General features: G+C 44.7%; 1 protein-coding gene across 5 annotated transcripts in view; it reads right to left on the bottom strand.

The window, feature by feature from the left end:
* Nucleotides 1–23009, bottom strand: part of cdc42bpab (CDC42 binding protein kinase alpha (DMPK-like) b) — a 69413-nt gene extending 46404 nt beyond the window's left edge. For 2 of the 5 annotated variants that reach the window (XM_040017377.1, XM_040017378.1), the window contains exon 1: nt 21524–22827. In XM_040017377.1, the coding sequence (XP_039873311.1) occupies nt 21524–21701 (178 nt within the window). In that variant the 5' untranslated portion in view covers nt 21702–22827. Of the gene's footprint in view, nt 1–21523; nt 22828–22990 lie in introns of those variants that run through there. The other 3 variants (XM_040017376.1, XM_040017375.1, XM_040017379.1) reach the window with 3 other exon arrangements.
* Between the last annotated feature and the right edge of the window lie 465 nt (nt 23010–23474).

Below are 23474 nucleotides of genomic sequence, written 5' to 3'. Positions count from 1 at the left end.
AACATTATGAATATATTAATAAATATTACATAATATTTGGAACAAACCGTCATAGCTTTAAAATAACGGTAGGGGGCAAAAAACACACGGGGGGGGGGGGGGGGGTCATAGTGTGCTTCCACACCGTATCAGAGCGCACACGAAATCATCGTGGTTCGGTTCACTATGGCTGCAAAAACCAGAAGAGACGGGATGAAGACAGGATGCTCTTAGAGCCAACATGGCTCCCTCTGTGCCTCTAACATGAGCGGGATCACTGCCTGCAGGGATAAGGATCTAAACACGGTCCTGGCTATTTTTCATACAGGTCATCTAATATACCGGCTTGCAGTTATACACGGTCACTGGTTTTTCTAAATTATTGCAGATGGCATGAATACGACATCTTAGTGATGTCAGCAGAAACCCACCTCCTGTATCATCTTCCTGCTTCCGCTACTTTATCCTTGGAATGAGGTCATAAAGCCGTCATTCCCAAACAAGGTGTAATCAGCTTCTCTGTTTAAAAGTTTCCAGCTAACAACATGAAGAATGAGATATCCATCCTCTATTTTTAGGAAAATGCTGCCATTATAATCCGTTCCACACCCATCATGCCCTATTTTATATAAATAAATACAAAGCTTTGGTCTCCTACAAATAACAGCTGCCTGATTACAAAAGTACTTCCCAGTTAAATGAAGGCTGAATAAATACTATTAAGTGAGGGCTATATAAATAGTACAGCAAGGTCATCAAAGGAAAAATGAAAGCTGTGTGATTCTAATAAGCTAGTCCTTAAAAGGGAAAAGGACTCGGTGCCAGAGGCACTTCAAAAACCAACTCTTAGCAGTTTAACTGCAAGTAGCTTAGAAACATCCAGTAAATTACACAAATTACAGATGGAAACAGAACCAGGCCCCTTTCAGTCACAACCAGAGGCCCCCCAACAGATGTGCTGCCAGGCACAACCTGCCCAAAGGTTTGTGTGTCCATGCAAAGACCTCACAGGTGATGTCATGGGGCACTGAAAGAAGCCAAGAAAACAGATTTCGTGACGTATGATGCACGTTAGCTGCCACAGATGTGGGCCTACGCCACTAAGTCAATCACAAGGATCGGAAATCTAAAAAGGAGAACTAGGGGTCGCTTCTATAACACATTAACAAGCCTTTAAGCATTAAACTGTATTTAATACTAGTGTGCACGCCAGCGACACCAGCATTCCCAGTGGTGTCTGCCTTCACAACCCTCCCCACTCTACCACCACCAACCTCAAATTCCACTCCATGTCGTTTTCCCTTCCCTAACATCCCGACCAGTTGCTTTTCCTTCCCATGCCTTCATCTCTACCAACATATAAGCCCCTTCTCCCTTTCGCTCCCTCTCTCTCGCTCTCATTCCTGGTCTTTTCCTGCGCCGTCACACTAATAAGAGGGCAGGAATGGTCAAAGGCCTTAAACTAAACAATCTGTGCCCCACAGCATTAAACACACAAACAGGATGTTCCCAAAATATTAAAAAACCTCAAACACCAAAGAAAAGGAGAGGGCAGGGCTTGACAAAACAATAGATCAGATCTAGTGTGTGTTACAGCTCAGAGACTGCTGCAGCGAGCATACACCCAGGCCAGGCGATGTGAGACAAGCGGAGGGCTGGGCTACATCACTTTCTGCTGGCTGTACAGGAAGTTTTCACAGGACTTCAAAGAGGTCTCCGAACCAGCACATCGACCTGTTCAACCCACACTGCAAACAAGTCGATTTACACAATTCTGTGTCAACACAGCGTCCCGATACCATCTGCAGATAAAGAGCCAATATGAAAGGAGCCTGGCAGGCTGTTACCCAGCTCGGCCGGCTCTCCTTACTGTCTGCCGCTCTGCTGGTGGTGGAAGCACCAGGTGCTGCATTGTTCCTCTGCATGGTGTTGATAGTGCACATTGATAACACAACAGGTTTTCAAGCACAGTGGTGTGCAAGTCACACATACAGTCTTGATAACCTTACAACATATAATAATAATAATAATAATAATAACTGAATTGATGCTTAAGATGCACTGGAAATCAAGGCCATCAGTATGACTGGTAGAGATGCACCGATTGACTGGCAAGGGACAGGAACTGGACGATTTCCAGCATTCCAATCCCAGACTGGAATCTTGTCAACTTCCCATGTCTGATTGCAACATGCACACTCACAGCAACATGCTAACATCCAATTAGCATAAAAATCCCTCCCTGTGAGCGAACACAAAGTTTGCCGAAGAATAAACACGAAGCTAATCAGACACCTAAATCGACTTCACTGATCTGAACTCGGACATTTTAAAGAAGCTAACAAAGGGAAAGTGGCAAAAGCTAAAAGAAATTAAAGCTCAGAGCTAGCTACAAGTTAGCAGCTTCGGTGTAAGCAAAGGAGCAAAGAAAAAGTGTGATGTCTAAGATACCGGAGAATGACACAAGTACTTAACTTTTGTTATGCTATACTAACCTGTTACTGCAAATAAATAAAACTTTCATGTGCTTTTATCAAGTGGTGACAACTAAAATTAAAACATTTGTTTAGAGATGGGGAATGTTAGCCGTGAATAAAAGAGTAAATAACAGTTAAAGTTTTAATGAAGATGAGGAGAGAGAAGGATAAATCAGGTGGTTGAAAGGTACACCCACTTAAAAAGATCAATCCCTGGCATGTCTGTCTCCTTTTACCAGGACAATCAGCTCTAACGGACTTAAAAATACATACATGTGATGTTTGGTCTGAACACATCTCCATGTTGGAGAGAGGTGGATGTTACCAGAGAAACCGTGACATGAATTTTACTGCCAGCACAAGACTCGTTTCTCAGTCCAAGGAACAAATGACTTTACGGCAGCCTCTTAGTGCCTGTACAGGGCAGAGCTCCCACATCGGCCTAAAAGGAAAACACTACTGGGTGGTTACAAGAAGGGCGAGATAGATGCCGAGCATGTGCTGTGGGAGTGTTCTGCAACACAGGCGGCTTTTTCCCAATATCGTGTGCGTAAAAGTTCCAGTTGGCACAGCGTGCACGCAGCAATGTAACTAGACTGGGACATGGCATCAAGTTCCAGCAGCAGTTCATAAATTTCAACATCAGTTAAATTAAAGTCATCAGACACTTAAACAAGGCAGGAATTTATTGCCAGTGGTGTTCCAGCACCAACATGTCACAACACACTGACAGATATTACAGCACACATTTCCTATTGCCTTTTCTGGGCTCCTCTCCTCCTCTTTCCAGTGCTACAGTCACTGCTAAAACAACCCAGCACTGACATTGCACCATTTAAGGCTTTGATTCCCAATGGGACCACCCATACTATAAATGGATCCACCCAAATGGATTAAGGCACCCACTTGTTTGTACTTTTCCTAAGAGCTCTAAATCAACAGCCAAGTGGCCGACAATGATGACAGCATTTAGATGGCTCTGCTACAGAATGAGAGAGACTTTCAAGTCACAGGTAAAGACAAAAGAAAAGGCATGCTTAATAAAAAGAGACAGTAACAGGAGGGAATGCAGGAAATTCTTCCACTGCCATCAACCCAAGAGCCATTTGATCTACAGACGTAAGGTCTTTTCTCCTTAGCATTAAGATGTGTTCAAGCTCTCTGGTGCCATGTATGTATCATGATGCAGGTAACCCAAGATCCCTTTCATGCGCTGCAACCCTGCCCAGGTAGGCATGTTCACGCTCATGCTGACAGGAAGAACCTGAAGCTACGGCCACGAGAAGAAAAATAGTGACAATGCCACACAAAAAAGCAGGCAAAAATTAAACCTGTTGTCATGGCGGAAAACCTGCCTCTACATCCTCTCGGACATCTCTAGGTATCCTCTGAATCAGTATTTGAAAAAAAAGCATCAGACTGTGCTGGAATCAATCTTCCAAGCTAACCACATCTGGCTGAAATTTAGCACCAAAGCTAAATGAATCAGCTGTCAGCGGGAGCAGACAGAAATGAACTATTGCTCCACTCGACTGAACTTTTCTACAACCATTCTCTATTTTCATGGTTTTGTAGAAAGGACAGCTCATAAAATCACTGCCAAAACCACAATGACTTAGATAATCCATATATTTACACAGGCCATTCTGTCCTCCTCCCTCTGCTACCACAGTGGATTCGTCACTACATCACTACAAAAGATATTTGCAACAATTTACAAGATTCTGTCGAATCTGAAGCTACATAATGATCGCTTTCATTTTAGATGGTAACAATGCTCAAAACAACATGAGCCCAAGAAATGCGCTCCAGTCATGTGAAACATAGCTGAAAAGACTTTAACGTGTTTCTTGTTCAACAAAGGACTCTGCAGTACATCTGCATCGTCCCCCAGTGGTGCTAGTTTGTGTCATTATGCAAAAGTACCGTTTAAAGGTTGGGGAAACCTGCAGTCAGCTGAGACTGAAGAAGCCACCTGAGTCAATGACCAGACGTTTGTCCCACTGAAAACGTCCATATGAACAGAATCAATTTGGGGGGGGTCCTCCTCACCTGGATGACTGAGCATGCATCAAGTCATTCTCAGTCATCATTTCTTTATCTAATCTTGAGATACGTCATCAAAACCAGAAACGTTGTGTTTCACTTGCAGTCCAGCAAACAAAGTAAATGAGACGACAGTTGATCACACAGTGAGAGCCTAAATAGCCCCTAATTCAAGAGCACTTTAGTTTCCAATGTGCCCCGTCTTGTCTGTGCACCCTATTGGACCATCTGAGAAAGCAACACAAACTGATAAAGTCTCAAGGATCGCTGCATAACCAGTGGGCCTCCTGTTTGTGCATCTAGACCAGCACGAGGATGAGTTCACACCAAAGCAAAATCCAAAAAATACAGTTTAAAACACAGAAAAGTTCTTTGTCAAGTTACAAAGTAAGTCATTGCTAGAGCCCCAACACTGTGCCACAGTCTTGTAGTCCAGATGGTGGCCCCTCCGTTTTCAAGTGAATATTGGGAAGGCTGTAATGTTAACAAACTGAAATATGGAGAAAACCACGAAATTACGGCTTTCTGCTCCCAAAATAAATGGAGGGGACTGAAGTGCTATATATACACACTTCCCACTGCTGCAGCCATGCACAACAGACACTTTCTAGGCCACAACCAGTCCCGTTCACTGCGAAAAATACTAGCTCGGCTACTAATTATAACCTCCAGTAGAAAGGTGTCGGTGCTGGGACTTGTAACCAAAAGCATGCTGAAAATATTCATCTGGCAACAGCTGGGCGAGTTAGGACGTGCTGCTGTTCAGAGCCGAGGGAAGGTACGCGTATGACCATCACCGAGGGATGAGCGGTGAGGATGAGGCAGGGAGCAGGGCTGGGTGTTTCCCAAGCCATTATTACAGAGACTAACCAGGTTCATATTACAAATGATCAAAGTAAGCAGAGATTAATATGAGCTAATAATCCTTTAAATGTTTGCAGAACAAACCAGACGTCTTGTATCATTCATAATTTATTTAGGCACAAAATCACTACACTAAATTAATTCAATTAACCTGAAAACCAATTATAGGATCTACCCAACAGTTAACCAGGCAAGGAAGCTCAGGTCTGATCCATTTAGGAATTCTCCATCAGCTCAAGCTCGGCACTGTAAGCTGTGAGAACAAACAGCGGCCGCACAATAGCCGTCAGACACTTAGATAACAGTTACAGGGCTAATGACCTCACTGATAAGGAGATTGAGTCAGCGTGGGAGGCTACATACAGCGGGGACGGCCACTTGTTCTGACGAGGATGCGAGACAACCCCAGGTGATCGCCGGCACCGAATCTCTCAACATGCTGATAACCGCAGGCTGCACAGTGCCGGACGTAGCGTGGAGTACCACCAGGTACTGCTCCACCTCCACACACCTGCAGTGGGTGCGCACAGGCTGAGGGTCACGTTCCTGTCTCCCATCATCCTTTTACTGCTGGGTGGACTCATCAATGTGAAAGAAACAACCTGCGTTTCTAATGGAGAAAGAGGCCACTGACAGAAGAAGCTGACTTTATTTGGAAAAGCAGAGGAAACACAGATAAAGCAGATGTTGCTGATACCGCCCATAGAAAGCTATTCAGGTCTATTGGAAACCATTAGACCTCGTCACACGAGAGGACTTTCAAATCTATGAAATATTTGAAATTTTAAAACAAAGCAAAGCCTCCATCAAGGATCTGTGGTTACAGCCAGCTTACTGTCTGCTCAACACCCCAACCAAAGGGCAACTGTTCAGTTACTTAGAGTCTGTCTTTACAAAAGCCCATAAAAGTCTTTCTTCTTCTTCAGCATATAAACATGCTACGTTTACAAGCATCAAGTCAGAAGAATGCTCGCTTCAAGTTAAATGGTTCGGAGAAATAGAACAGCCTGTTTCACGAATGTCTAAGCCAAGGCCCAACATTAAATAAATAAGGATTATTTTAAACCTGAAAAGATGAAAGTCCTAGAATCATACTCAAAATATGGAGTTGAAAAAACAATGTAAAAATAGTGTCAGTTTAATTGAACCAAATGGCCAACAATAAAGTTTTGTGATTTTACAGAGACTCTAATGTACTAATAATCCGCACAGAGTCCAGACGAACTTTTGTCCCAAGGAACTGCTGAGCTTGTGAGAATGGTTTGGATGGGGAGAGGATACGACTGCTGTAGGGATGAGGACAAAGTATTTAAACTGTCCAACAGTATCAGGAGGGAAAAACCTCACGGATTTCACAGTTGCTTGCTACAAACGCTACACACTGTTTCTAATAAAAGCCTAAGCTGAGAAATATTTGATATACATGACGTTTCCTTCTAATAAACATGTGTTTAAAATCTGTCCAATCAATGAACAGGAAGGAAAAATGAATGAAGCACCTAATTGGTCTTGTTTTAACTGCCCGAGGGGAGAAAAAAATGGATTTGGGGTGATGCCCAATTGTTTTGTCTGTATGCTGACCTTCAGCAGAGGGAGGAAACGGTGTGAGGCAGCTGTCTATATATAGAGGTGAACAACAGAGACGACTCAGTGGAAAACAATTGAGATGACAATCAGTTCGACCGCAGGATTTCCACCAGAGGCTTCTCAGGAGAGGGACGGCGCAGGACGGCGTGGTGGGCTGTGGGCTCGTCAAACCACAAAGAATTCATTTTAATGTTTGGGGCAATTTTAAGACGTCTATTTACAGTCAGTCTCTCGGTTGTGTGCATTACAGGTCACAAACCCATTCTCACACACTTATCCACAAAACCACCAAATCACTGTGTGTGGAACAAACAGGCTTATGAGACACTGGGTAACCAGACTGCCCAGCATTGCACAGACGCTCTGTCTTATCATCGAGAATTCGCCCAGACAACGAATCAGCTGCACGCAAGCTCCACCGGCCTGAATGACCGCCATTCAGGTGGAAGATGGAGAATTGTGCTGATGAGCTGCTGACATTATTTGACTCATGTGTCTCCGAAGGCAGGAGGTCAGAACGAGTGCGAGAGACATAAATGCATAAAGCAGTGTAGATATTAAAGACAGCCTAAAAATAGGCAGGTCACTGTCAAATTCGCCACCACGCTACGAGCCAAGGTCAACGCTTGATCAGCGTCAGCAAGCAGCACGGAGGCACAAAGAACGACAACTACAACCGATACGAGCCAACTCTGTGGGCTCCCCTAATCTATTTCAACTATTTCAATTTGTCCTCATTGCTCGTGCTCTCATCATCTTCGCCTAATTTGTCACATTCCCCCTCTCATTATCCAGTTACGAAGATTGAGCCGAAATACCACAAATTGCAAGACTGAATGCTTATGTGTCCCTGAGTGGTCTGACTACGCACACACGACTGACAGCGTCCATCGTTTGGAAACGGGGGGGGAAAGCCGATCGAGGAACTTTAACACATACCATCACGGACAAACGAGCTACAGTGAGATGTTCAGTGAATCCACTGAGTCATGTGTGGGTGGGAGTATTAATGTATGGGACAAGGAGCGGGTGAATAAGAGAAATTCAGCATTACTCGTAGCTCACTGAGTGCAGTGTGTGTGTTATCATGCCGATTAAACTACAGCACAATTAGCTCGATTACTGTTTTTGACCGTTATCCAGCAGCTGCATTCCTTGGCTACAGTAGAGAAGATGCTGATGTGCGATATGATGCATATATGTGCAACATAATGCTTATTAATTTCCACTGTTTGGCTATGCGCCTCTATACTTTTATAAGTCTGTATAATTTTCTTTAAATTCTCATTTCCAGCTCCAGTAGAGTCGAATCCTGGACTCTACTGGAGTAGTTTTGTATCCTGGCAGTTAAAAAGAATCCTTTATCTTATACTGGACCTTGGTGCAACCCCTCAGTAGGGCTGGGCCATATCATACCGTTCACGGTAATACCGGTACAATGTTAGCCAATGATAAGAAAATGAAATATTGCGATAGAATATGGGTAAAACGCGCATGCGCAGTGCCTTTGTTTTCATACGCACATGCCGAAAAATCACGGCGGCGACAGAGAATGAGAAGGGAGAAAGCGGATCGTTGAGTGAAACAGATGAACCAGAACTGGTTTGTAAAAATGCTGCAGCTTCAGTGGTGTGGAACTGGTTTGGCTTTCGTCCGTTAGATACACAACAAAGCACTATTTTTGGTAGAGCATGCCAGCGGGCCGTCGTTATTACCATATTTGTCAGAATAAGGTGCTCGTAAATCTGGGAGTAATCTGGGTCCTAAACTCCGCCCCTTCATGTCCCAAAGTCAAACGAACACTGCGACATCACTGAGAGTTAAACTGTCTAAATTCTTTCATCTTTAATAAAATGATCAGCGTTGCTGCTTTACCAGGTGTAACAATTAAGTTTAACATCCATGAAAACAGAATTTATTACACTTAACAGAGTTAGAAGTTAGCAGGAAGTTAGCTCGCTAGTTTCGCTAGTTACCTAAACATGATATAGCATGTTCTGACTGAGAGGTTTCTGAAGCATTCAAACGTACAGCTCTGCTGTCACTTCCAACATGAATGGAGACAGAAAACTAAACAGCAGTGACGTTTGTAGGGTTACTGAAGTTGGGCTAGCTGCTATATAATGATGTGCTACGTGATTGCTAGCGACACAGCTATGTTAGCATAACATAAACACAGTGAAGCTGGAGGATGAACACTAACACTTTCCCACTAGATAAAAGTTAACGTGAAGGTTCCTGATAGTTAGAGACAAATTCAATCGCATGGCAGGATGCTGTAAACGGACCAAACTTCAGTCAGGAGAACAACTGAGATAATCCATCCACAATACGAGGTTAGTCATTCATATACTGCAACAACACGGGAATAGAGCAGCTGCAGAGAATTCAGCATTAATGAATCAATGGTACAGAAGTGGAGGAAGCAAGAAGAATGAGTTTAATAAAGTTTGATTTATCTGACTGCTTTGTTTCGCTTAATGTGCTTTATAATCCCGTGCAGCTTATGGTCCGAAAAATACATATTTGACTTTTTTATTTGGCACACTGCAGTTTAATGTTGCAAAGCTCCTCTTTTTAACTTCAGTGGATATTATACATGGTTATGCTCAGGATATGTCAGCCCATGTCTACTGGAAATGCCTTTTGGTTAAACTTTCAGCAAAGAATTTGCATTTGCACCGTTAAATGTTTATATAACTTTAATGCACATAAAAAAACAGCTGCCTGTTTAAGTGAAAATCAGTGGGTGGAGCCCTGCTCTACCCCTCAGTTCATCAAAGTTATTTTAATCCAGCTTTGTTCTGATTGGCTGCCCCTCCTAACCAGAAAATTTGATCTCTTAGTAACATCATACAGAACAAAGAATTAAAAAACAAACAAACCTTTGAAACGCGTCTAAGGATCGCAGTAATTACCTGCACATACACCAACTTCATTATCTGAAAATGTGGTCATATTTATTATAAGCATCCACCACTGTAATAGTACCTAATAGAAAAAATCCCTATTAAAATCAGTTACTTTGAAAACAGCAAGGAGTGGATAAAAATGTCGCTACATTTCTCAGCAACTGTGGGATTTCATAGCCTGGCTGTAAGCGGCTGCAGCACTGTTCTAACACTCTTGCTAATTTGGCCCCTGGTGTGTTCAGTCCTTATTTAGTCTGAGCAAATTCAGAGGGCAAATACCAATCCTCTCTCTTTGGCATGAAGTTTCCTTTTACAAATATGACAGCATGCAATAAAGGATCAAAGTGTGTGCTTTAGCAGGGATGCAGCTCGGCTCCGTCCTGTCAAGATGCTGAAGGTTGTCTACATTGTCAGCTTCTACACATGTGGTGCTTTATGCACTTCATGTTAAGGTAAAGTGTGCAAACATATCCTGAGAAAGAGAGGAGTATGAACAAATATGCACAGCGCGTAGCACTGCTGCCCTGCACAGACACAAGCAAAGCCAGCAGTCTCTGTCACCAGGCAAAGCTGGGATGCAGCAGTCTGGGGGGGAGGAAAGAGCAAACAGGGCGAGAAACAGAAGAGGTGAGGAAAAGAGGAGAGGATACTGAGGCAAAGGGAATATTGTGCTGTAAAAGTGTGGAGCACTGGACTGAATAAAGCAGTGAAAGAAAGTGAGAGCTGACAGAGAGAGGGGAGCAGAGCGAATGTGCGAGTGGTGCTGGTGGACAAAAAGCCAGACCTGGCTTCATTGAAACAGCTGCCGCTCTCCCCAACGTTGCACCTCAGCTCCAAATTCCACAGGCAGCCCGGCCGTGAGGGGCTGGGGCCTGAGTCAGCGCTTTTTACACAGAGCTGAGCCCTCTGCTCAAAGCAGCCGGGGGGACAACAGAGTCCTGCAGCAGCCACGTTAGTTAAAGGTGCTGCACTCGAACCATCAACTGATTTCATTTGGCTTTTCATGAAATAACCATCGAAAAGCTTTTTAAACTCCAATTACTGCATCAAAATTACATTTTCAACTACTAATGCTGTAGTACCATTACATAAATGGTAAATAGCCTGTATTTGTGTAGCGCTTTACTTAGTCCCCAAGGACCCCAAAGCACTTTACACTACATTCAGTCATCCATCCATTCACACACACTCACATTCACACACACACACATAAAATTAAATAATGCTGCAAACGATGCATCAAAGTCAAAGGTACTGAAGACAATAGTAAAAATTGGGGCTTGACGATATTTAAAATGATCAAGCTAACCCCTGACAGTGTTTACATCACAAGTCAGAGACCGCCTCCACATTATCCACGAAGCAGGGGGTTCCACGACATCGGCTGGTGGCCATATCAAGAGCCACGCTGGGTTGTAACACAGCAGCAGAGCAAAATAAAAACTACACTAGCAATACCTCAGGGACGACTGAAAACTAGTCCGCAGTGTCACCGAAACACAACTTGTGACGTGCAGTGGCGGGACTCTCGTCATGGCACTGATTGCCTAATTGTTCCTCCTGCCACAGCTGGTGCAATAACCAATAAATAACATCCCAATAACTGAAGAAAAAAAACATATCACATGCCTGAGTTTGGATGCCCATCTGGTTGGAATGAATTCTTACTGGGACGCGACAAATGCCGATGTTACGTTACATCCAAACTACGAGATAATAGGAAATATAAATTAGGAACACGTTCCCATTAGCAGAGCCAATGTCAAATAAACTCTTAAGAAGAAAGAATCGTTTCCCTGCTGGCAGCTAGTTCAAGCCTGGACAAGCAGAGGCTCTTGGCATCTGCCTGTACCATGATGAGATTTTAGGCCAAATCGTCTGGCTCCTCGTCTGGATGTCAGAGAAAGATTCTGTACGAGGAGGAAAAAAACTTGGGAGCAGGAGAAACCAAAGGTCCAGGGAAGATCATACGCTGCAATTTTCTCCCATGTTTGTGAACTAGTGAGCAGTGACAAGGCTGCTGAGGTTAAACTAAGAGGTTTTGACCTGAGGTCTGAGGCAGTGGAGGGTCAGGCCGCTGGCACATCAGCCAGCTGACAGGAACATGTGGGTTTAAAAGAACAACAACAAAGAACGATGATTTTAGGCTACTTGCACCTCAGAGTTGAACTTTTCCCTCTTTGAGAAATCCGACCTTGCTGAATACGTATACCGAAGAACACCAACACCTTCCTTAAATATTACATAAATCATACAACACAGTGTACAAACAGTTTGAGCTGGACTGAGCAGAAAATGCATTGAGGCCAAACTGTGGCTATTGTGCATCGACTTTATGGTGGTTAAAGGTGACGTTTTCTCCAGAACGTTTCACATCAAAGGTCTATCACAGCACAGAAGAACAGCAGTGTCGTTCGAGTGCACTGAACAACATCCACAGTTAATGTAAGACATGAAGAGACTTTCAAAATCCTTCACATAAACCCTCCGTGTGGTTTTAATGAACTAGTCTTTGAAATGCGCCTCTCTAAGACCTTTTTTCCAGTATCACTGCAAAATGGTTTTCTGTTTCCTCAGTAAGGCCGGTGACACAATTCCAGTTCAGTGAGTGAGTATGGGAAAAGACAAAACTATGCAAGCGAGCGCCTTCGCCAGCTGGCGATGGGACCGTCTCAGCTGAATGGGCTGAAAGGGGGCGAGCAGTTTTCCCCAAATTCATCCTTTGACGACATTTAAATAAAAAAACAAAGAAAAAGGGGACACACTGTTGGTCAGTGTGTGGCGTTGACGAGTGTGACTGCCGTCCACTCGGTAAGTCTCGCTGTTGCTGACTAATTGCTCCTCTGAGATTAAGAGTCATTACAGGAGGAGACCAACTTGCTCCCCTCAGCATGCACAGAATAACAATAAAGCATCGAGTCACACTGAAGTCTCAACAAACTCCCCTCAGCTTCAAACTGGCAGCAATTACTTAAGTAAAAGCCCTGAATGAGGTTATCTGAGCACTATGTACCAAGTATAAGACGCGATTCCTAAAAAGATGGAAATGATGACTTATTTTGTGCTAATGCAAGAAAGGCTGCACTCCAGGTCCAGCTGCAGCAGGAAAAGAAACATGACGAGCCAAAAGCCGAACAGCTTCATTTTCATTTAGTCTGCAAACACTGGCTGCAGTGATGGACAGACAGCTGAATGGGGAGGTCAGCCAAAGCCAACTAGCAGCCACTGTGAGGGGAGGAACAGAAGAAAGGAAAAGATGTGAAAATGAGGAGAAATGAAGGTGGAGAAAAGTGGAAAAAGGAGAGAGAAGGGCAGGGGGGGGGCATGTGCAGTCAGACCCCGGGGATCCTGAGGGGCTGGCTGATAAGCTCCATGCCCGTCCTCTGGGAAGCCTTCCCCTGCCACTCTCTGATGACACAACTACCAACAGGCATTTCTCTGCCTACAACGCTCCCAACAGATTAACCAAGTGTTTCAAAGGCCAACTGTGAATATGCTGAAAATGTACAATTTCACATGTGTTACCCTGGTGAAGGTCCCCCAGAGTGGACTCCAAATGAAAACAAAAGCCAGCTTTGCTATCACAGGTAGGGTGAATCTCCCCATTAATGAAACAGATAAAGTTAAAGCAAGACATCAGTGAGCAATGAAATGTAAATGTTACGGAGCCCCTCTGATGACATGGCCACAAAATACTATTTCGAGGGCACGAAATGCTAATTTGTGGGCACGAAACACTTGACCGATAACCGTGATCCTTCCCAGGCCCTTGCAGTTGGTTGACAATAAAATCTATCCCGGCGTCCAGGTCGTGCTTACGTCTGTAAGCTGGGCTCGCAGTATCCTGTTTAAATGTCTCTCCGTAATAATGGTTCCTTGCATTGCAGATTTTTCAAAATGCATTTGTAGCTCATCCCCAGCCTAAAATAAAACCCAGTCATACCGTCTCTGTCCACGGTGTATAGGTTTAGCCTACTCTCATGCTTATGACTCTACGCAGCTGTCCAGGAATTGTATCAATATGATGTGCGCACGTTATCTATTTCGTTGCCACAAATGCGTAGTTCGTTGCCACGTTATACCTATTTTGTGCCCACAAAATAGTATTTCGTGGCCACAAATAAGTATTTTGAGGGCACGAAATAGTATTTTGTGGCTGCAATTTATTTATTTTTTGGACCATGTCATCAGAGGGGCTCTGTAAAATGTAGAACTTCCACTCGCCAAAAATGGCAGAAATGACATCACTATGACATGATGACAATTTAACATTTTGTTAGCTTTGCTTAATCTAACCAAAGTCAGGAACAATATTCAGTAGACAGAACAGGAATCTTGGACATCCTGTGCATGCAACAGACCCTGGCTGACGTTAAGCTAACTGGCTGGAGGAGGTGCTTTCGAGTTACCCAAGAATGATCTGAAAATGTAACTTTCAGCAGCAGAGCAAATTTAGCTGCGTATACAAAGCTGCCATGTTTCAGGCGCAAGGGAATTCTGTTTTTGAACTGCTCCACATTTAATTCAGACGAGGAGTAAATTAAACGTGGAGAACAAGGATACGTGGTCTAAGAAAGGGTAAGCGGTTTCCCCTTTGGGTCCAAAAACTAAGCTGCAGACAGCAGGACAGGGCAGGCCTCTCCATCATCTGTCCTTTCCAGACACGTGCTGGCATTTGTGATCACGGGTGTGAAAAAGTGACAGAAACACTAAGAGCTGATGAGAGCGAGCAAACAGGCATGTCGCTGTGAAAAAGGAATTCAGCAGAAAGGAAATAAACAGCGTGACCTTGCTGCGTCCAAAACACCAAAACGAGCCACAGAGCACACAATGACACAATGCGATACAGATGTCCCCGCTTCCTCGTATGACATCATGTACCCGCTGGGTCCGGAGCACCTCACCGAGCTGTTGTGGTTCCTTCCTGTTCACTGTGCCCGCCAAAGCCACCGGGCAGCCAGACAGGAAACGGCAGAACAGCTGTAGCGTCACGAGGATGTGCTGATCGAGGCCAAACACGATTTTAATATCTGACACAAATACTGACATTTGATACACAGATTAGGGAACTTGAGTTATAAAATGCATTTTCTCCACATCACTCCTGTTTGAGGGTCAAATATTTTCTCACCCAATTACAATTTATCTCAAATTCTTCTTCAGCAACCTTTTCTGTTACTTCGTTTATTGATTCTTCATAATGTCAAAGACCCAAACCCAGATCGTCTGCACACAATAAATCACTGCTCTGTCTTTACGATCCACCACGCAGTAAAATAAAAACGTACATTTCCTGTGCGTGAATAAGGCCGGCTACTGCAGCACAGCTGGAACAGCAGCTTGCAATAGCTTAATTTATGTTGCTCTGTAGAAACCTCCAGGCCTAAAAATGAAGTGCTGAAAACTGCAATCCCTCAAATGGCCACCAGAGGCAGTCTCCACAACCGTAGTTTCCCGTGTTAGAACGACACATCTTAGCCCAAATACCCATTTTGCACACAAACTACTTTCATTCTCAAAAGCTAATTTCCTGCTTCATGAAAACTGTACAGAGGACGATTCTCTTTATTGCATCACTGTGGTCTCTCATTTTGAATGCTGCTGATCCAAGTCACCGAACTAGGTTTGCCAACCAAGTTCATCCTAATGGACAGTGATTACTTTCCAAAGTACTTCTACCAGCTCTGCACGGGTCTGTGAGGGGGCGTGAGGACTGTACTGTTACTTATCATTTAATAAACAAACTGTGACTCAAGTAAATGAAGCCTCAGTTAACAAAATGTAGGGCAGAACAAATCCTGGCCTTGTTTATACCTTAGTAATAAGCTGATAACTCAGCACTCCCTCCTCTTATCTATATATGGTCACTCCTGACTGAGGGGAAAAACCCCAGGATGAGTTGGCCTTTATGCGCGACTCCAACTCGACGCTGATTTTTAATGCAGAGATTACAGTCTGAGCATGTTTGGTCCCAACCTGCAGCGGTGGAAGGGACCGAGTGTATAAACGCAGAGGCTTAGAAAGTGTTGTGAACATGGTTGTTTTTGGTGTGGTGGACACAACTTTAAACTATGTGATCCAAAAATTCTTCTTTGGAAGCAGCGTGATTTAAGTGGCGGCTCTTTCTTTAACAACGGAAAAACAGGGAAGAACTCAGGTCTGTGCACTATGAGATAGCCTAGTTAGGCAAAAAAAACCCACAATAATAAGAGTGTGTGTGTGTGTGTGTGTGTGTGTGTGTGTGTGTGTGTGTGTGTGTGTGTGTGTGTGTGTGTGTGTGCACGCCTCCACTGCGAGCAGTGTGTGTTGCACGCTGCCAAAGCCTTGCAGGGTGGAGCACACATCAGCTGCAGCTGAACAGCTGGCCACTGCAGGCTAACATCGAGTCTGGACTGAGAAAAGGTCAGGAAGCCTCCCCCATGTTTGCCAACTGTGGCCTGGCAATGCCGCCCACTCTCATTCAGCTGCCAGCCAAACCGGGAGTGAGACTGGTGCTAAACACAAAGGAGGTGACGATGGGAGAAAAAGATCGAGCGCGCGGTGAGATTGGAAAGATCACCATCATGGGTGGGTTGGCGCCTGCCTACGTAAGCCACAGATCAATGTGAAACCAAACTGATCCGTTATTCATCTCCTGCTTGTTCCATGAAAAAGACCGTAGGTGTAGCTCAGCTGCTGAGAAAGAAAAGGAGGAGGAGGAGCGTTTTCTTCAAGTTAACTCTTAATCAGCTTAATCAGAAATATTTCAGCATAATTAATTTAAAATAAGTGTGGGGGAAGAGTTGCTGGCTCAGACCGAATTTCAGCTTCAAGTGAATAAACACACGCGCAGGCCTGAGCTGCTCGACGCAGGAAATGCTGCGATATGCAGCGTACTTTCCCGTGTTCCCGGTGGCTGCAGGTCATGTTGGGGTCTCCATTTCAGTTGGAATGAGGTCACCCAACAAGACGAAAAGCAAACCCATTCCACGTGTTTGTCCTCTTCTCTGCTTCATAAACATCGTTGGGAAGAAAGGGGAACACTGCTGCACCTTTGTCACGGCTGTGCTGCATTAGCAAAAAGGCGCGCAGGCGCTGCGGCGTGGCTACAAAGGGCAGCTGCGAAGGTGCAGCCTCTGTGTGCCGCACAAAGGCCGAGTGCTCACAGGCTGAGGAGGTCTTAGGTTTCACTGGGCCCATCTTGAACCATTTTTCTGCATGTAGGATTAAACCGTGTTTTGAGTACGTGTTAACACCATCTTTCTGTTCCAGTCTGTTTCCTATAGAGACTCCTATTGGCCACGTGCACTTTGGCTCCTCTGCTGAAGTACAAATAAGGAGCTATAACAGCACTGTGTCACTACTTTGGTTAGCATTTAGCTAATAAGTGTCCAAATCCTGAGAACCGCACTACATGTGCAGCAGGTGTGCTTTTTTCCTTTGACCCTGTGGCTGGGTTTTCTGCCAAGAAGAAGAAAAACATGGGAGTGGTGACGCTCACAAAACTTTTGAGGACAAGACGAGACTTGACCTCAGTGCTACCATACTTTTTGTGTGCAGCTATGCCACAGAGGTGTGGTCTGCTGCCGTGGACGCGCGTTATCACAGGGCTAAAACCTTACACGCAGATTCCTTCAAATCTTTCCACCGAGAGGGAAGAACTATTGTCTGGACCGACTCACTGTTACGCCGCTGTTTTTAACTACAAAAGCTGAACTGAATCACTTTCACTGGTCCATCTTGTCCATAATAAAAGACCATCTGGGAGTCAGTTTATAATGGTTTCTTCTTGGCCCTGAGCTCTTTACTAAATAACTCTTAAAAAAAATATATAGTTAAAGACTGAAAGGTGTCATTCATTGATGTGGTCACGCAGCAGCCCTTTGGATTTCATAAGGATGAACTGATTCAACACCAACACAGTTCAAATATGGCAAATCATGTAGATGCAGCAATGATCTAGACGACTGTTATTATTCCCGTACCACCACTCGGATAAAACACCTCCAGTTCAGCTAGTCTGGCACGCTTCAAGCCCCAGTATGAACGGTTACGGGCTGTGAGGAAATCATAATTGACACAAAAACCACCAATGCGCTGACCAAAAACAAGTCACAACACGCCGGCCAGACCAAGTCTTATTGTGGGAAACACTGAAACCTGAGCTGCTGAAATGTTTAGTGAAATTAACCAGCAGCAGCTATGAAGTACATATGAAATATGACACAAATGTAAGAAACGTGATTATTTGCTGTCCTAGTGCGTCCAGCAGCAGGGTGTTTCTTCTGGTTCAGAAAAGCCTTTGGGCAGTAACACTGCAAATAAGCTGAACCTGTCAGTGCTGCAAATCTGTTCCTTCTGATCATCTCAGACACAAAATGTCCAAACTAACATTTTAATCCCAAATTCACAAAAATAGTTACAGAAATTATTTTGTTACAGCGCTCGAGGCCTTCGGCTCTGGACAGCACATGATTGGGGAAATGTTAGTTATTCTATGCAGGAAAAGAATCCCTGAGTATCGCGCTACATGTTTAATTGTTTATATATCAGAGCTGCAGATAAGCACGACAGGCAGATAAGTGACACATCCTGGACATCTGTCTGGACAGGATTTCCCTAGCCGTTTACCACTGGGGCAAATTGGTTTGACCAAAGTCCACAATGTCTTCTGCAGTCACACACTGGCATATTTACAGTGCTCGTCAGTCGTTTACATACAAGTCATCATACCGCGAATAGCGTCGGATCTCATCTGATCCACGCAGGCTCAAATATACAAGTTCAGGAAGAGCCTGGGAACCACCGAGGCTCACCCGGGCCACGAGCTGGAAACCGTCCACAGTGAAGCAAGTTTCACATCAGCGTGGACTGACAGGGCGCCAACCAAGAAAGACGCCTCGGCTCCAAACTCACCTTCAAGCTCAACTGAAATTTTCAGCTCAGATGTCTTCTGGAAAAAAAAGAAAACGTTTTATAGACGAGAGAGATGCTTGGACAACCACGTGTGAGGCCGCTGTCCCTCGCACTATGGTAATAGCCTTATTCTGCTACACTGCATAAAGTGGATGGAATCCAAATTTTTCAACTTCAACTCAACTGCTAGACACTGAAATCTGGACAAAGCTGGGTGTGCCAACAGGACGGCGATTCCAAATAAACAGCAAAACTAGTTTTGAAATGGACAGCGCACGCTACCATTAAGCTTCTGGACTGGCCTTGCCAAGCCCTCGGTCTCAAGCAAACTGAAAATTTGAAGACTACGCTTAAAAGCCAAGTCCATGCTAGGAAATCAACTTGTTTAAATTAACCAATCCAGCAAGAATTGTGCCAGAAGATTGTTCACAAGTCCAAATAATTCTTATTTATATACTTAGCCTGGTGCACAACCGACCAGTGTCTGAAACCAGCCATTTTATCTGCTTTTTCCATCCCTTTAGCTCAGCGCTCTCCAACCTTTTTTGCGCCACGGACCGGTTTATGCCCGACAATATTTTCACAGACCGGCCTTTAAGGTGTCGCGGATAAATACAACAAAATAAAACCAGTACCGGTACCGAAAAAAAGAAGATTTATTCATAACACACGTGAAAAGACCCAGGAAAACCGAGTTAACGATCAAAACGATAACAAAATAACGCTGAAAACCGATAAAAACCCTGAAAACTATACATTTCACACCTGAGCCTCAACTCTCGCGGCCCGGTACCAAACGACTCACGGACCGGTACCGGTCCGAGGCCCGGGGGTTGGGTCCGCTGCTTTAGCTGATTGGATGCCACTTGCAAACAGAAGGATGGAACTGCACGTGGGTAGATATTCTCTGCCAACGACAGCGCTGCATGAGAGAACCACGTAAGGTCATATCTTCTCTGAGTGACATCCTTCAGAGCCCAGAGTAGAACAACTGCCTGGTCCACCGTGGTAACTGTACGTGTGCGGCAGAGGATGAGAACAATCTTAAGAGCTACCTTTGAATGGATTTTGTTGAAAGGCCCTTTTTAATTAGAACTTTACAATTAAGGCACATTTCTATTCTGGAAAGGACACCGTAGCTTTGTTTGAGCAGCCATTTCAACTTACATTATTAAAATGCATAAATATGGAGGATTCAATATCAGTGCCTTTGGAGTGGTAAATAACAAGCAGCAACACGGGACCTCCAGGCAATTATGACAGCTTGAATCTGCATGTTGTGTCTGCTAGAGCTCAGTTTCTAGTGACAACACAGGGAAATGTCACGATGAAGTCACCACTTGGCACTCAGGCGCCTCTCCTTAAAGGCTTGGGCTCACTGGCATTGTTGCAAAGCCAACTTGATGCAGCACATCAGCTGAGAACTAGCAAAGGGGGGGCAACAACTGATTGTCCTAAAGGAAACAACATGTTTCAGCAGAGGCACAAAAGTACCTCGTCATCCTCATGCAGACTCCCCCAAAAACATGAACAATGGCCAAATCCAGCCACTTCCAGCCTGCACAACTGCGTTTTTAGCACAGAATAGGTTGGCCAGATGGTGGCTGGTGGGGTAGATGAACTAAGCAGCCACAGCCAAAAGATTTAACACGTGTTTAACTGCCATCCTGTCTGTGACACAGTCACTCACTGACGGGCCAAACGGCTAGTCTGTCTGTAGAGGGGTTTTTTGTATTTTTAGAAACATAGACAAAAAGATTCCTGCAGATATGACACACAAGCGCTTTCCTTCTAATATGTCGCCTCATTGCCTTTTGTTTTAATCCACATTTCTGCTGTGAGGTCAATGATTTGCTCCTGCACTGCCACCCTTCTCTCAGGGCTGTAAAAGACAGCGCAGTCCAGGCAGCCAGGCATGCTCCGGCAGCTAGCTGGGCCTCTGCCCTACATAACAAAAAAAGGTGAGTCGTTCACATTCCTGCTTCATGCACAAACCAAACCCCAATGTCACACACACACACACACACACACACACACACACACACACACACACCTTCTCTTGTTGGTGTGTGTGGTCTTCCTGCTCTTCTCCTTTTCTCTAACCTTGGGGAGTCTTAAAGTTACAAAACAGCCAGAAAAAGGCAGAACCCCCCCCCCCCCCCCCCTCTCCTCTGTAGAAACTAATCAAACCATGGGCGTGTGCAAGTGATTTCTGTCTGATGGGACAACTCTACCCTTCACGTGCATACAAACCCAAGCAAACTGACATGCAAAGTAGCCGTGATGACAGAAAAGCCATCTACTTCGCATAAGTGCATTCCCACTGGAATACATGGCGGCCTGCAGAGGAGAGAACATCTTTATTGGACCCGTCCTGGAAGCATTTCAAATCCGAACAGGCCTGCTCACCAGCCGATACATCCTCTTTTATCATTGTCAGCTTGGTATTTTACAGCATCTCTGTTTTTGGTAATAAACTGGCACCTTCTGTTTTAATGTCCAACCCTCCAACATGCTTTTGTTTTTTTCCAAAACACATAAAACATTTAACTACAGGAGAGTAAAGTGGCCTTGCTTGCCCCCTTCTCTCTTTAGTTTTTAGTGCGAGCCAGTGTGTTAAGAGGAGGCCAAAGTGAACCCTGCTGCTTCTATAAAAGGAATGTGATGGGAGAAAGGGAGGGCCACTGCGCCAACAGTATTATTAGCTTGATCATCTTACCAAAGAAAGAAAGGGAAAAGGGAGTAAATAAGAAGAATACATACCCCATTCCAAAAACTCCAGGACGTTTTTCTCCCTTCTGAGGGGGGAGTTGTTGCACTCATCATAGAGGCACACCAGGATATCCAGCAGCGTCTCCACACTCAGGCACTGGCCATTAGACTGAGCCGGCCCGTCCAGGATCAGCTTCTCCAGCTTCTTCAAACGCACCTCTCCCGACATGTTCTATTCCTTACTGTTGGCTTTTTGAAGCAATGGTGATGGATGGGGTTGGACGAGCAAACACCTCCTCGGCCTGGAAGTCAGCGCAGAGGGGGGCCTTGAAAAGTTCTCGCCACTGCACGTCTCGAAAAATAATCAAACTTTTGCGCGTTGAGGCCAAGCCGGTGCTAAATAAGCGTTAAAATCCGCCTAATCATGACCTTCCTCTCGAGAGCCAGTATCCTGAAGCTGGGTGAGACGTGCAGCACTTCCCCATTTTTTAATACCTATCCCCCCAACCCCTCAAAGGGTGCATAAGAAAAGAAGTAAGCCTGTAACAGACCCTGGCTGCCCCGGGCCGGCTGATTTTGTTGGAATCGCAGCGTTAGCAGGCAGTTTTCTGCTCTCCTCTGGCGTTAAGAGAATATATATATATATTTAAAATAACCAAGTCGAAGCCGTTCAGAACATCTCCCTGAGTTTAGACAAATATTTGGGATTCTCCATTCTTGCAGCAATCCAAAAAATGCAAACCAGATCTGCAATGCTACAAAGCCCCAGCGCCCCTCCTCTGCTCCAGGAATGGAAGGGCGACAGCAGCTTAGCAGCCTGCTAGGTTAGCTATTCAGCTAACCAGGGAGCTAACGTTAACGCTACTTTTCTCCGTTCCTTGATGCCACAACTTCCCCCTTTTCCCGGGAGTTGACATGTAACACGCAGCGTTAACACGTCTCAACCAAATGCAGTCTGTCTCTGACAATGTGTATATATATATATATATTTTTTTTTATATAACTGCAAAATATCCCCTTGTTTTCACAACTCACTGCTGGGAGATATGTTCTTTAAATCCCAATCTTCGTCTACGTTTCTTCACAGTTCAAACGCGATGGTTAGCCAAGAGTTCCAAGCAGCAGCCTGTAAGTTAGCCGTCAAAGGAGAAAAAATGCGGCTCCTTTTTTTTCTCTTATGAAGGTTACAGAAAAGCTCGTTTCACGTCAGGGGGAAGCTGTATTCTCTAGCCTCGCTTATTCCAAATACGGGACACAGCCTAAATTCCCCCCCGTCCTTCCCTTTGCACCGCCGGTCGTTCGCTGCTTTGCCGTCTTTCCCCGGTCAGCTACCAGCGGCTCGATGCCAGAGGCTTTAAACTGAAAAGATGACCCACTATACACTGCTCTGGTGCGCTGCAGCACCGCGCTGCATTGTGGGAAAAGTGGCTCTGCTGGAAATTATGAATGGCTTACAAATAGCTCTCGACCTCGACTGTACGTCAGAAACGTAATTATGAGTTATTGATAAATACGTACCTTCTTTTTTAACCATTGAAGATCCTTCTAGAAGTAAGTCTCTCCAGTATGCGACCAGTCATCCGGACTAATGTTTCTGGGCTGTTATTTGGGGAATTATTTTGAAATTTTATTAAATTACTTTAAGTAAAAAGTAAAATTATTAATTATCACGTTTTTTGTTAGGTTGTTGTTTTTTTCTTTGGACGTTATACTTCTACCACCGTGTTTGCTGTTGTGGATATCTCGCGGATATTGAACACGGTGTCTCTGAACACGTTTCGACGCTGTCCAAAAAAAGGTTATCAGGCTGTGATGTTAGGTAACGCGTTTACAGTTTCCAACTTCCACGCATGCTCGTTAATCCGCCATGTTTCCCGTGTCTCGAGAGGTGCTCTATAGCTCGCGGCCTATCTACCACTGTTCTAACGTCTCTGGTTGCTGCTGCAGGCAAAATCCCAGATCATCATCATGGCGCCCGTCACAGCATCTGCTGTGCGAATGG

The sequence above is a fragment of the Simochromis diagramma genome, unplaced genomic scaffold (assembly GCF_900408965.1).
Source record: "Simochromis diagramma unplaced genomic scaffold, fSimDia1.1 OVJJ01000802.1, whole genome shotgun sequence".
Lineage (NCBI taxonomy): Eukaryota > Metazoa > Chordata > Actinopteri > Cichliformes > Cichlidae > Simochromis > Simochromis diagramma.
Note: the sequence above shows the minus strand (reverse complement) of the source record. Positions and strands in the feature narration are given on the sequence as shown.